At 36.1% G+C, this 15773-nt stretch overlaps 1 protein-coding gene and 1 pseudogene across 1 annotated transcript; one reads left to right on the top strand and one right to left on the bottom strand.

Moving 5' to 3' along the window:
• Positions 1–355: 355 nt before the first annotated feature.
• Positions 356–1769, bottom strand: LOC130731663 (uncharacterized). Its single transcript, XM_057583925.1, has 3 exons — positions 1424–1769; positions 1133–1363; positions 356–910 (listed from the first exon to the last, which is right to left on the bottom strand). Exons 1-3 carry the CDS (start codon positions 1743–1745, stop codon positions 459–461), a joined length of 1005 nt encoding a protein of 334 aa, XP_057439908.1. The 5' UTR covers positions 1746–1769; the 3' UTR covers positions 356–458.
• Positions 1770–4159: 2390 nt separating this feature from the next.
• LOC130733899 (trans-resveratrol di-O-methyltransferase-like) lies at positions 4160–5847 on the top strand (annotated as a pseudogene).
• The last annotated feature ends 9926 nt before the right edge of the window (positions 5848–15773 follow it).

Below are 15773 nucleotides of genomic sequence, written 5' to 3'. Positions count from 1 at the left end.
AACACTCCACATCACCTTCTCTCTCCAGTTCAACACTTCATTCAACTTTTACCCACTCTAATGGTTTTTCATTCAACACCCTACCCCCTACTCCACCACTTTTATTTCATATTTTGATTTAATTTTATATTTTTCTTTTTATGATTTCATAAAATTAAAATTTACGATAAAAATTAAATTAAATAAACTATTATCGATTTAATTTAATTTAATATTTTTTATTTAAATTAAATTAAATTAACGTAATATTTTTTTAACGTAAATTAAATTAAAACACTTAACAATTTAATTTTTTTTAAAAAAATATACACAATAATTTATTTTATTTTATTAACTTCAAATGGAAGAAAAGAAACTAAGCACACAATAATACATTTTATTTGCTTAACTTAAAATGCAAGACAACAAACTAAACACACAACACACAAATAACGTAATTAGTACGATACAAAGCATATTTAATCATCATACATTCCAAACTTTGCCCAGATGTGCTTCACTAGATCTGCTTGTAGTTGGTGATGGACATTTGGATCACGGAACTCGGATCTAGCACGCACATGATCCGCAAAAGCGGGTAACACCTCGGTCGAGTATGGTTGCGGTGTACTAGATCCACTTCCCTCAGCTTGCTCAAAATCGGTCCAACGTTGAGCATATGAATCTCGTTCATCCTCAACAATCATATTATGTAATATGATGCATGACCTCATGATGATACCCAAATCAGTTATGTCCCAGAAGCGAGCTGGTTCACGGATGATTTTAAAACGAGCTTGAAGCACTCCAAATGCACGTTCGATGTCCTTCCGACATCCCTCCTGATGTTTTGCAAAGCACTTATCGGGTTCAGTTTGAGGAAGTCTAATAGACTTGACGAAAGTTGGATAAGAAGGGTAGATACCATCAGCTAGATAGTAGGCCATATTATAGGGACGTTGGTTCATGATGAAATTCACACGTGGAGCGTTTCCCTGTTCCAATTCATCAAACACTGGTGACCGGTCTAGAACGTTTATATCGTTCAAGGTTCCCGAACATCCAAAAAAGGCATGCCAGATCCAAAGATCAGGAGATGCAACGGCTTCAAGAATAACTGTGGTGGTTCCCTTATCCCCTCTAGCAAATTGACCTTCCCATGCTTTAGGACAATTTTTCCACTCCCAGTGCATGCAGTCAATACTCCCGATCATGCCTGGGAACCCCCGCATTTCACTAACCTGTAGTATTCTTTGCAGGTCCTCTTGGGTTGGTGCTCTCATGTACTCTTGCTCATACAATCGTATGATTCCTTTACAGAATCTACGTAAACACTCCAATGTTGTAGTCTCTCCTATTTTGATGTATTCATCGACTGCATCTGCTGCCACACCATATGCTAATATTCGCATTGCTGTGGTGCATTTTGCTAAGGGAGATATACCTTCTTTCTTCGCTACATCAACTCGCTGGGTGAAGTAGTTATCACTACTTGAAAGGTCCGCAACGATTCGAAGGAACACATGTTTTTGCATCCGGTACCGGCGACGGAATATTCCATCGTCATATGTAGGCTCATTGGCAAAGTAGTCGGCAATTAGCCTTTGGTTTGCCCCTGCATGATCTCTACTAAGATGTTTTCTACCACGAGGTGCGTTATCCTCGAATATTAGATTTCGACGCTCCCTAAAGTGGTTGAGTACATAAGTGTCTTCTCTCTTGCTTTTTTCAAGGTAAGCTTCGAGATCAAACTCTGGTGGATCCATTTTTTGTGAAATTTGAAGTAGATGGGAAGAGATGGGAAGAGATGGGAAGAGATGGGAAGTAGATGGGAAGAGATGGGAAGAGATGGGAAGAGATACATTGAATGGTGGATCTATGAGTCCATATATATAGATAAATTGAATGGTGGACATTGACGAATTCGAAATAATATGAACTATAGTTAATTATCGGATAAGGACTAGATTCGAATTGAGTGATGCATATTCAAACTCGGTAACCCATACATTAAAGCCACTGACAACACCGACAAATTATTAAAGTAAACAGTACAGACTTGACAAAACACTGACAAATTATTAAAGCAAACACTACAGACTCGACAACACTGACAAATTATTAAAGCAAACACTACAGACTTGACACCACTTGAAAAATAATAAAGCAAACACTACAGACAATTAATTTCCAAAGAGCTCTTGGGACAACCGCTTCAACAGCTCTTTCTTGTGGTCACTGAGATGCTCCTCTTCACTTAACTTTAGAAATAATTCCATTTTCTTAGCTTCAGTCTCCTCTTTCCTCAATCTATTAGTCTCTTGTTGCATCGCCGCCATCTGCTTCAATTGTTCAACCTCAATCTCCTTGACTTGTTTGTATGCAGCCCAATCTTTCTCCATCGCCTCCAAGGCAACCGTTGTGCTCTTCTTTTTACCCTTTTTTTAGCTGCATCCCTACCCATTGGACGGGGAATCGATCCTATAGAGTTTGAGCCACATGCATCACTCTCGCGAGATCTCTTAGATCCACTACTTCTTGAGCCAACACTTCCTCCTGCTTGACTACAGTAACGTGGTTGATCGCGGAGAGCCTCCCATTCTGCCATCAAATTAAATTGACCCTTCTTCCTATCTGCGTATAATTCTTGCGCTTGGGTCAAAATATCATTCTCCGACCAACCGCTTCGTTGCATACGCTTAGCGCCTTCATAAGCGCCAATCCATTTATTTATTTGCTTGCTCATATAATTATAACGGTTTCGGCATGCATTTCCATCCCGCGGAGGATTGAATGAGCAATGTTGATTACAATACTCAGCAATTTGACCCCAAAATGTTTCTCATTTTTTGTTTCTCCCGACAACACTGTTTGTTCCATATTTAAGCCACCCACTAATTAACACCTTATTTTGATCAGTGTTCCATGCTGGTAAGTGACTTCTCCTGCTCGTAGGAGTTGAATCCTCTTCATTTGGAGTGGTTTCATTACCAGCTGTCATGCCAGCAAGATTCATTTGTGTTGAAAACTCGGGAAATTCAGGTGCACCATCATTAGACGGCGGTGTTGGAGATGGATATCTGAACATAGATCCATGATGGGGATGAGGACGTTGGTTGAGAAATTGAGTTGGATCTTGAAAATTGTTGTGATTTTGGTAGTTGGATTGATTTGGATCTTGATAATTGTTGGAATTTTGGTAGTTGGAAATTTGATTTGGATGTTGATAAATGTTGAGATTTTGGTAGTTGGGAAACTGATTTGGATGTTGATAATTGTTGGGAATTTGGTTGTTGGGAAACTGATTTGGATGTTGATAATTGTTGGGAATTTGGTTAGAAGAATTCTGGGTGTTGAAATGGTACTTGTTGGGATCCATTTCAAAGCAAAGGGGATAGTAGAAAGATAATAAGATGAATAAGATGATGGAAAACTTGGTTTTTTTTCTGTGTCCAAATCAAACGAACCAAGTCTCTATTTATAGAGAAAAAAAATCATGAATTTTGGTAAATTTTTTATATTTTTTAAAAATTTTTTTTGAATGAAATAATTGAGTTGGAAAGATTAGGATAAAAGAAAATCGCCCGGACCAATCAACGCGTGACACGCGTCACTCATCAGACCGTCTCTCTCTCCTCTGACGCGTGGCACGCACGCGCCTGTCGGTGCCCAACCGACGCGTGCCACGCGTCCCACCAACGGTCCGCCTGGGACCCGCCTGCTGCCACGCCCTGCCCATAACGCGCCTTGTCCGCGCGTGTGTGGCACGCGCCTGGCGTTCACCAGCCAGGCCGTGCCACGTGTCACAGGCTGCAGGTTTCACAAGTGTTGAAAGTTTTCAACACCTCTCTCCTCCTTCCAACTTTCAACACCATTAAACTACCATTTCAACATTAAACTACCCACTTTCAACACCATTATGGGTGGTCTTAATAGTACTATCTTTTAATGGTAGTTCATGTGATAAATTTTGATGTGCTACAAAACTGCAGGTTTACTTTGCTGTCTCTTTCGCAAGTTGTCTAGTATACTCTAGTATATATGAAATATAACATTTTTAACTCTTCTCTGATTATATAAGTGCATATGAGTTGCATGCATTCGATTAAATAATTAAAACTGGCTATTTCCCCGATAGAGTCAATAAGTTTATACAATAAATTAAAAATTGGGGATGTAGCTTCTTGCCTTATAAATGGACCCAAATAATGTGAGGTTCCATACTTCAAATCTAGCTAACACAGTTCAAATCAAGCAGCAAGTTATGGAAATCCAAAATGATGAGCATGCTACCAAACTGCTTCGCTCTCAAGGCAAAATATGGAATCACATTTTCAGCTTCATAAATTCCATGTGCCTTAAATGTGTAGTTGAATTAGGCATAGCAGATATCATACACAACTATGGCAAACCCATGCCACTCTCACAGCTCATTGCTGCACTAGCAGTCCAGTCATCTAAAGCTGGGAACATCAATCGCTTGATGCGAGTCATGGTCCATTCTGGCTTCTTCTCGCGACACAACGTCACTGAGAATGAGCTCGAGGTGGAGTATTCGCTTACTGATGATTCAATTCTGCTCCTGAAGGATCATCCTTTCAGTGTGACACCTTTCTTGCAATTTGAACTTGAACCGGTTTCGACAAAGACGTGGCATCATATGTCAAATTGGTTCAAAAGTAGTGATGATCTTAACACCTTCGAAACAGCGCACGGTATGTTGCCTTGGGATTATGCTAAAAGGGACCCCAATTTTAGTAACTCATTCCATGAAGGCATGGCAAGTGATGCTCGATTGATCACAAGTGTGTTTATGGAGAAGTGTAAGGGCATGTTGAACGAATTTGAGTCATTAGTTGATGTTGGGGGAGGCACAGGGACTCTAGCCAAGGCCATTGCTGAATCATTCCCACATTTGAAGTGCACTGTGTTAGATCTCCCACGAATTGTTGCTGGCTTGCAAGGAAGTGAGAACCTTAAATATGTTGGAGGGGACATGTTTAAGGAAATTCCCCCGGCTGATGCCATTATATTGAAGGTAAAGTATATGCAATTATATATCTTTTTTTTTTTCCGCAAGTATCTCCAAATCCAATAGGCCTGAGACTAATTTTCCCGAGGTTCGGAGACCACATTAAGTGAGTGGGTTTATTTCAACAAATCATTTTTCATAAATATTGCCTTAAACTAGATGCTTAAGGAGTTCAATTATAGATCTCTTTAGATTTGGATTTTTGTGGTGTTTATATTGAAATTAAATTAAAATACATCATGATTGTTTAATTATAAGAAAATTAATATGAAATCAATAGCAAAGCAATATTTAGTATATATCCTTTTAATTTGGTTATATTGATCTGGCTTTTACTTGAATAACAAGCAGTGGATATTGCATGACTGGAGTGATGAAGATTGTCTGAAAATACTCAAGAAATGCAAGGAAGCAATCAAGAGCACAGGCAAAGAAGGGAAGGTGATTATCATAGACATGGTGATGGGAGAAGAGAATGGAGACCATAAATCAGTTGAAACACAACTATATTTTGATATGCTGATGATACGGGAAAAGAGAGAAACAAGAAAGAATGGGCTAAGTTGATCACCTATGCTGGTTTCAGTGACTATAAGATAACTCCTGTTTTAGGATTAAGGTCTGTCATTGAGATCTATCCATAGTAAATTCTTGTATAAACTATGGAAAAGTGAAAATAAGGGTGCGCTTTCAAATCTCGTGTATGTTGGGTTTTCAATTACCGGAGCATTATAACCAAATTATGATCTAGCAATGTAAGCACGCAGATATTTGCTACTTTTGCTTCTATAAATGTCAGTTTGCGGCGATTTTAAATTACAAGTAAAGTTTGAGCATGCTCTTTGAGGCACATTGTGCTGATTATAGCCTCCTAGAAGCAATTTCTTGCATATAATACCAACTTCAACCAATAACTGTCTCAAAACTAGTTGTGGCACCTTCGATTATTGCATTCATGGCAAATGCCAACAATAGGATTAGTGGCACTTATAACTATATGCCACTATTTGACACTAATATGCTTATCATATTGATTAAGTATTAATAACATTGTCCAACCAATACGGAACATTGACAAATGGTCAACAACTCTAAAAAATGAAAACTAAATTTTCACATTTCCACGAAGGTGTGTTTAAATTACCGGGATCCATTCTAAATCACACTCGGTGGGTATATCTCCAGAAAGATACCTTGAAATCTTCTGGATTGCATGGATCTAGAAAGTGCCTCATAGGATTGGATGTATATATTTTGAGGGTGACTAGCATTCACCATCTGTTCGCGCAAATATTGCTATTGAATTGTTGCGAATTAGGGACGGAAATAGCAAATTCACAGCTATTTATCATCTAATTTTAATTTTCAAAAAAAGAAACATCTAATTTTAGAACTAATTTTAGAGTACTCTTTAATGAATTACTCAATGGAGAAAGGATCCTTATCATGTATTATTTTGTGATAAACAAATCAAATTCTTGTCTATTAGCATGACTTTAACTCGTACTTTTAAAGGGGACCAATTTGATCCATTCATACTCGTTTTATCTTTCATATATATTATTTTCAAATAAACTTTCTTCTCATCTTTCAACTTTTTCTATGAAATTTCATATCTTCTCTATCCTAATCTTGGTTGAGAATAAATTTTCATTGATTTGAAACATGAATTGAAATAGTTACGTTAACGCGGTTCCCCCGGCCACTCAGTGAGTGTTTGGTTTCAAATCTGGAGAGGCCAAACGTGGATCCAGAAATCCAAAAGCAACTATTTCTTGCTTCTGCAAACGTGGATCGGGGCCAAACGTGGATCTGCAGAAGTTTTCCAAACACACACTCAATTGACTTGGGCAGATTGGATCCACCGTAAACCACGTCACACAAAAATAAAATAAGCAAACATGATGTTCATGATTTCTTAATTAATATTAAGATTACCTAGGCAGTATTGTTAATTAATTTTATTAGTTAGTAAAACAAATCCATCCAGCACATACAACTCATAATTCTAATTGCTTCCTCTTGAATTGCCTCAGAGAGTTTCTTAATTATCCTTATAGAGATGAAGCTTCTTTTGTTTCTTCACTGCTTGTTCTTCCTCTCGCTGCTTCTCCTCCATCCTTCTGCTGGTTTGAGATCCGGTAATATTAATTAACAATAACTAAATTTTTTTCCTTAAAAATGAGGTTGTTTTTGGGTGACAGAGGACTGATTGTGCAGGCCGTTACTGGGACGAGCCGAAAAAGCCCCCGCCGGCACCAAGAGGGGGAAGGGGTTCACACCCATAAAGAGAGCGGCATGAGGAACTTGACCGGATATATCTGTTAGAAGTCCCACATTGGCTAGAGATAGAGCCAAGATAAGCTTTATAAGGATAGTGCAAACCTCAACTCTTGAGCTAGTTTTTGTGGTTGAGTATAGGCCTCCCAATTTCTAATATGGTATCAGAGCCTATCCTAGATCCATTTGTTGTGGAGACCTCCCATTATTGGGCCACCCGTTGTTAATCCCACGTTCCAGTCTGTTCAATCCTGGACGTGAGGGGGTGTGTTAGAAGTCCCACATTGGCTAGAGATAGAGCCAAGATAAGCTTTATAAGGATAGTGCAAACCTCAACTCTTGAGCTAGTTTTTGTGGTTGAGTATAGGCCTCCCAATTTCTAATAATATCTATTGAAGGTTAGAGTGTCTTCTTCCGGCACTTCAATCACTCATCGCAAATAAGTGAACATCCATAGTCGCACATTCAATGTCTTCATCTATGCATGGCTTGAATAATTTTTATTTTTTTTTGAAACTATGGCTTGAATAATTTATTTAGTGCGATATCTCTCTCTTGATAATCTATATATATATATATATATATATATATATATATATATATAACACACTTGTGTTTTTTTAAGCATTAAATGTGTATATGTACAAGAGACTTCATCATTGTATTAAATACAAAGATTGAATTAAAATAATAATCTACATTAGTTTTTTTTTTATAAGCATGATAATCCACATTAGTAAGTTGACATATGAGGGAGTAAGGATTAAGAAACTGACAGAAATGAAAAGTCTCCAATAATGATTAAATAAATAAATAGATGAATATGTATAATCAACATAAAATGAATACTGTACTCCTAGAATGTACGTGTTTCGGATGTATTTTCATTTCCCTTTTAATGAAAGGTCAATGAAATGAACTCGCAAAAAATTATACTACATGCATATCCATAGAGATGTAACTGACTAAAAAATATTTAAATATCAGTTATTAAAAAATAATGAGATTATAATCTAAAATCGTGTGGCATACCACAACTCTAAAAACTTAATAAAATTGCAATGTTTAAAGCCATTAACTAATTAAAAAACAAAATTATAAGACAATAGTGAAGGAAATAGTGACTCTTCTTCTATTTAATATATTTCTTATATTTATAAAATATTATAATTTATAAAGATCTTACAATCAAAAAATACAATTAAAAACAAATATGTGCATTTGAGTTTATATGTAAACGAGACTTGGTCCCCGCGGGATAGCTCAAGTGGTAAGAGCTTGGGACATATGAGTTGGATAGGGGGACGTCCATGAATCGATTCCTGGCGAGTGCAATTTATCTTTCCGATGTACCAAAAAAAATGTAAAGGAGACTTGAGTTTACATTAAATACATTAAACTATAAAACAATAAATATTTATTTGCGTTTGACAAATATTAAATATTTATTTAAAATTATTTAAGTTTTGCATTTTACAAATATTAAAAATTAAAATTATTTTAAAATTGAAAAATGCTGCTACAAGGTATTTAATATTAACTATAACATATATGTGCATTATTGAAAAAAAATATTTTTTTATCTATGATATATCAATAAAAATTACTCAAGGAAGCATAATAGAGAAAATAATAATGGTCAAAGCTGAATAAATGTTTGTTGTGAGAGGCCAGGTATATCCACTTATCGTGATCGTAGAGCCTCAAGGAATTAGTCTCATGGCTATCGGCTGTGAGAAAATACTCCCAAACCAAATAAGTTGAAAAAAATTAAATTCACAAGATAATATTTTGAGTTTTCTTTTTTGTAAAAAGGTTATTTAAGTTATCACTTATTAAAATTCAAAAAGTTAAAATTAATTTATTCTTCTTGGTCTTAACATGTCACACCAAATGACTTTTCCAGGTAAAAAATATAAAAAATGATACTAAACTTATTTCATGACATTAAACACTTACTACTTAATGTTTTTTTAAGTAATTTAAATATTTCATATTATTAAATAAATAAAAATTTTAATTGTTAAGATTATTTTATGCTAATAATTAAATTTGAGTAATATTAATTATTTACACAAAATGAACTATAATAATATTCATTGAAATGTCTTGACATAATTTTTTTATATTTATAGTGAAAAATATTTTAATTTTAATTACTTAACTATAATAATTTTTATATAATGTTAAACAATATTTTAAGTAAGCATGTGCATCGCACGGGTATGATATCTAGTGTCAATCAATAGTGTAATACTGTAATTATATGTTTTTAATTATACCATGTTTTCATCTTATGTAGTGAGGAACTTGTACTGTTATAGTAATTAGGAGGGGAGCACCGAAGATAAAGAAGCCCATAACTTTTTTTTTTCAAAAACTTTCAAAATGTCTAATAACTTCTTATTTCTGAGTTAAAAACTAAGAACTGAGTTCTTAACTATTGGAGGAGACTGACATGAAGTTATTTGCTCTTAAAAATAAGAATTAGTTCTTATATAAGAAGTTTTACTTTTTGAATTCTTAACATAAAAAAATAATTTTTCCTCTCTCATTCATCAACTAAATTAATTTAATTATTGAATTAACATTTAAATTAAAATTAAAATTATATGAAAATAAAAAATATTACTAATATAATGGTATTGTGAGACCAGATGAATAGTGCTCAGAACTAAGGACCATGGTTGTCAATCTCTAGAGATTTTCTAATCTCGTAACGTAATATGGAGATTACCTCGTGCAAAAATAATACTTTTAAAACTATAATAATGATTAAGTCACACTAATAGTACTAAAAATTATCCAAATTATCCAACAATGACAATTAAAATCATGCAAAAAATTACTAAATATCCAAACTTAGGGCTCGTTTGGTGATCAGGACATGATAGGATATGACAGTATAGTAATCATATCATGTTGTTATCTGTTGTTTGTTGCGCCAGCAGGATAGGATAACACTATCTTGTCTCATATCCTATCATGTTCATCATGTGTAAAAGTTATCTTGAGGGAGAAGATAGGATAAAACATGATAGGATATTAGTTATATATTACATCATTGCTGCTAGAGTGGCCTGACTTGCGGGGAGGTACAGATTCAGTGTTGTGGGCCTTGATACCATATGCCTTAAGCTGGTCAATATGGCTTAAGAGGAATAGTGTAATTTTTAGAAATGAAACATGTTCTCAGGATTCAATTTGGGATGAACACATCATGAGCATTTATTGGTCAGTAATGATATATACACACCTCATTTTTTAAACACTTCATTTCCACCTATTTTTGTTTCTATCTCTCTCTTTATCATCTATCACATCTCATATTTTCTCTCTTTTACTTTTCTTCATATCTCTCATCATTTCACCTCTTTCCACCTCTTTTAGTGGTGTGAAAGAAACATTACTCTTTATTGGTGGACAAAAAGTTGGAAAGGACAGAGTTCGTACACAGTAGTGGATTTGTAACCAATTTTGTCAATGTTCACTTTCCCCGTCCGGTGAGGTCGCGTGTTGCTGTATGGGAGCCACCACCGGTCAGATTGTTGAAATTTAATGTGGACGGTTCTGCAAGGGGATCGCCAGGTGTGAGTGGTGTGGGTGGTATTCTACGGGATAATGCAGCAGTGGTTTTGGGTATGTTTTCCAAAGCAACGGGGGTCTTGTGGGCGTTTGAGGCTGAGGTAAAGGCAGTGCTTGCAGCATTGGAGTTTTCCAGCCAGTTTAACAAGAGGAGAGTTGTACTTGAGAGTGATTCGTCGCTTGTGGTAGGGTGGATTTGGAATCGACTGAACAGGCCGTGGAAGCTCTTAAATGATTTTAATAGGATTGATCAATTGATGACGGAGGTGGTGTTGGGAATTGAGTGGCGCAGCGGAAAAATATTCACTTGTGACAACTGAACGACCTTCAAGGCAAATCCAAATAACCACAGAGGCAATAAAAATAAAGTAGAGAGGCACACAAATTTTAACGTGGAAAAACCTTCTCAATATGAGAAGTAAACAACCACAAAGTAATCCACTATAAGAAAAGTAATGGTTACAAAATAATGTCCCACGACATCAAAAGCTTCACCCAAAAAGGTGGAAATAAACCCCAAGCAAAAAGGAAAAAACTGCACCAATAAAAGGTGGAAATAGGATACAGCAAAAGAACCCCACAGCAAAAGAGTAAATCACCCAAATAACGGAGACGAAAAATCCCAACTAAAAAGGGTTAATATAAAGGGCTCACAGACAGGAAGGACATACTAAAAATTCATCCAAAACGGAGAACAAATGATGTACCGGAAAATCTATCAATAACCAAAATCCTCTTCTCCAAACAAGTGTTGCGGCTTCAAAAACAACGTGATGTGCTGCTGTTGCTCCTCAAAATAAGGGTTTCAAATTCTCTTTAAATAAAAAGAAACTTGGGCTTGGCCCAAAAACTATTTTTTTTCTTTCCATAAAGTTGAGCCCACTTAGGAGGGAAAAACCCAACAGGTGGAGTGTGTGGGAGTGGGGCATGTGTTTCGAGAGGCAAATGGAGAGGTGTGAAATTCGTATACACCTGGGACAGATGTTGTACACGATGTTGCACCAACGTGTACGACAATAATACACAACAGTCAGAGTTAAATGTTTCTCGTTAACAACTAAACAGAACCATAAATAAAAGAACACAAGGGATTGTTAACCCAGTTCGATGAACATCACCTACGTCTGGAGGATACCAATCCAGGAGTCAATTCACTATCAAATAATAGCTCTCAGGTCTCATGAAAGTCCCTCCTATACCTAAGTACTCCCCCTTAGTATAGAGCCTCTTTTATGTCTACCACTATTACACAAGTGAATCTAGCTTAGCCCTTCTCTTCTAAGCTATGAGAAAACTTTCTCTAACCCCTAATGACCACTGCCACAACGATCAAGAATTGTTTATCAATAAACAAGGTTGATGAGATTACAACTCAACTAAACAAATCAACTCAGTACTTTGATGAATACGAAAGCACTAAGTTGGTACAAAACTCAGAAGAAGGACTCACACAATAAACCCTAGGAATGAAAACAACACACTCAAAATCCTTGCGCAGCTAGGGTTACAAAACTTGAATAAATAGACATCCAGCGTAGAGACTTGGGCCTTGGATGGGCTTGATGTCTTGAGTCCATAACACAACTTCTGGAAAACAAATCTTCAGAGAATCATATCTTTCCAGAATCAAATCTGAACCAATTTAAAAACAGAACATATCTATTATTTCAAACTTGGTTCATACGCTAACAACTTGTAACAACTTCAAGGTTAGCACACGCGATCATAACTGAATCCTTAAGCTTCAACAAAACGCACAACTTCACTTAAGTCTTCTTGAATGCACAAACAACAACCAAACGTAACACATAACCTTCAGCGTTTGATTGCACAATCTAGCAAAGACCACATGTTGCATCATCTAATCGCACAATAATGTGTTGAAACAAAATGCAGCCAATTCACACATCACAAACACAGGAACAACAATCTCCCCCTTTGGCAAATTTTGGCTAAAACACATTCAGAGGGTCTTCAATAAATTAGCTCCTTCACAAACAGAGTTCTTCTCTACCATAGAAAGCTTCAATGCACAAACACACTAATCATAGCACAGCAGAAAAGAGATTATCACTTTGCAGCACAAGCTTCTACATGGGGCTACCAGATAATTAGCTAATTTAAACAATCAACATTGTAGATCATCATACAGAATCTTCTTCAAGGTCTTCACAAAAAAAATAACTAATTCTCCCCCTTATTAGCACAATTTGACAAAGAGTGCAAGTGAGAACATAAAGCAAAGTCTTGATAAGGGGACAACCATATTGAATTGAACAGAAGACAGAAAATTCTAAAAATCACTGGATGTTGAGACATCTAGTTCATCATCTATATCAGAAACATCTCCTTCTTGTTCATCAGCAGCAGCAGTGCAGTCATCAACTTTGCCTTTGCCCATAGTCAATTCCTTGATGAAGCGATCAACATTCCTCTTCCTTATAGTGCAGCTTGTGATAGTCTCTTGAAGAGTTTTGGAGACCTCCATTAACTCAGCAAGAACTGTCTCAGTTGACTTGGAAGAACTTGCACCAGCATTATGAGACTTAGCAGTCATGCCAGCAACATCAGGAACATGAGTCCCAATCAGCAACCTGTTGTCAATAGTCAAAGGACTAGCCTTCACACTAGGTGACTCATCAGCAGAGAGGATATCAGGATGTTGACTCAAAATAATCTCAGAGATCATACAAGGAAAACCAATAGGAAGCTTCAAGGCATAGGAATCAGCATGCCTCATTGTTTGATCAAAAACAAAAGTTCCAAAATCAATCTGGGCATGAGTACCAATCAGATATATCAGCTTTGCAAGCACAGAGGATACTGATAACTCCTAGGCAAGTGTACCTATTTGTTAAGTAGTAATAAAATATCGAACTCAAGGATTGCGATTGTCCAAATCAATTTCACCTATTAAATAACTAAAAAGACTAGTAAAAAGGTTTTGGGGGTAAATAATTGTTGTTGAAAACGAACTTAATTGAAAGTTGAAGAATTCAGTGAAAAGCAAGTACGCAGTATTGAAAGCAATCAAAAGGGGAAGTACCTGGGGTAGGATTTCATCAATTTCACTTATGTTATTAATAGACTAATTAACTCATGAATTATCTAACTTATTTATGGTGCTTGCCTAAGTTTCTACGTGATAATCTCTTAACTACGCAGAACTTCCAATTAAACTGCTAACACTAATCTCTTAGTTCTTAGACGAATTTAATTGGAGAATTAAAGTATTTAGTTACTAGTCAACACAATTAGAAGTTACCCTTATCTCTAAGGCGTAGGCGTTCCTAATCAATTTCTCACCAGATCCCTATTTTCTACCGATTTCTCAATCGCATACAAAATAGCAAAGGTAATCTTCATGCATAAAGATTCATATATAAAAGATGAGAAATTCATAAATAAAACTAGAATTCATGAGTCAAAAAGTAAATCAAAACATAAGGTCAAGAGAATCAAACCGAACACCCCAAATACCTACGGAGGTTTAGCCAAGCATGGCTTTCATGATCAAATAATTTATTGAGAAAATTGAAGGTTCTTCAAAGAGCTCAAAGTGGTGTTAGGGTTGACTCCTTAAAAAAAAACTAAAAAACGGCTGCTGCTCTCAATACTGATCACCCTTTTTTTTCCTTCTGTGTGTTTTTCCAATATATATACTCAATCAATGACGTAGCCTTCCTCACGTGGTACCTCTGTCTGACAAAAGCCCAATTGAAATTCATAAGTGGTGCCACGTGTCAGCAACCAACTGGTCCAAGCTTAAAGTATGTGTTCTCGTACTCCGTGCACCACCACTCTTATGGTAGACCTTCGTCATGATTTGAGCACATGGCAAGGAGGAAAAATATCAATCGTTTGATCTCCGTAGGTGCATGGTAAATTCCATGGGACAGCAGCGCCGGATCAGCTTCCTTTATTCTGAAATTCTGATTTTCTTTTCTTCCGAAAATCCTAAAAAGATAAAATAAATCAAAATAAAATATTAAAAAGATAATAACTCAAAATAAAACATATCAATTAAAAATAAAATAACTTAAATCCTAATAAATCTAAATAAAAATCATAAAAACATATAAAATACTAAAAACCTCATAAAAATAGTAAAATGCATGGAATAATCATGGAATGACCTAAAATAACTAAAATATCCTAAATAATATATCAAAATGCATGAAAATAAATTAGAAAAATAGCTTAAACACCCGGGTCATCAGATACATTAGAAGCATGCTTGGTGGGTGCCCAATTTGCAGCCCCAATGCGATTCAAAATGGCATACTTCACACTTAGATAAGCAGATGATAACAAACCTTTAGAGGGCCAGTGCGTGACTTGACCAGCAGTGATTTCAGCAGCAATCTTATCCAATGAGATCTCGTCACCAACAACATCAACAGGGCTTCTGCCCAAATAGGTATTAACAATCAAAGGAGAAAAGTTGATACATTTACCTCTGACAAAGACCTTATGAAACTCCGGACTTCCAGAGATATTGCAAGCAGCAGAGATGTTGACAATGAATTCCTTGACAAGCTTGTCAAAACATCTTCCTAGACCAACCACAGTTTTCATTAGCGGGCCTTCTCAATCAACTCCATCACATCTTTACAATTAAGAACCTCAGCAGCCAACTCCCTTTCCTGAGCAATTCTTCGTTTAAAAACATACCTCCATTTTGTCACACTTTCTTCAGAGTGAAAGGAGACATTATCCAATGGAGCAGCAACCACATTTTCTGGAATTCTCTTTCCAGCTCTTCTTCTTGGCAGATGGAACAATGTCTGGGACATTTGGTTCCACATCAAAACCTTCTTCAGTTACATCAGCAGTAAGCTTTCTTTTCACACTCTTCTTGACAGGAGACTCATTAATAACAATCACCGTCTTCTGC

Source organism: Lotus japonicus, chromosome 1 (assembly GCF_012489685.1).
Source record: "Lotus japonicus ecotype B-129 chromosome 1, LjGifu_v1.2".
Lineage (NCBI taxonomy): Eukaryota > Viridiplantae > Streptophyta > Magnoliopsida > Fabales > Fabaceae > Lotus > Lotus japonicus.
This window is presented reverse-complemented; position numbering and strand designations above follow the sequence as displayed.

Bases quoted from the DNA above. Each gene is read 5' to 3' on its own strand.
- LOC130731663 (XM_057583925.1), bottom strand. From the start codon at position 1,745: ATGGATCCACCAGAGTTTGATCTCGAAGCTTACCTTGAAAAAAGCAAG. The intron at 1,364-1,423 runs GTATATCTCCCT...ATGGTGTGGCAG, and splicing joins TGATGTAGCGAAGAAAGAAG to CAGATGCAGTCGATGAATAC. The intron at 911-1,132 runs GTCAATTTGCTA...CCTACTATCTAG, and splicing joins TTGTCCTAAAGCATGGGAAG to CTGATGGTATCTACCCTTCT.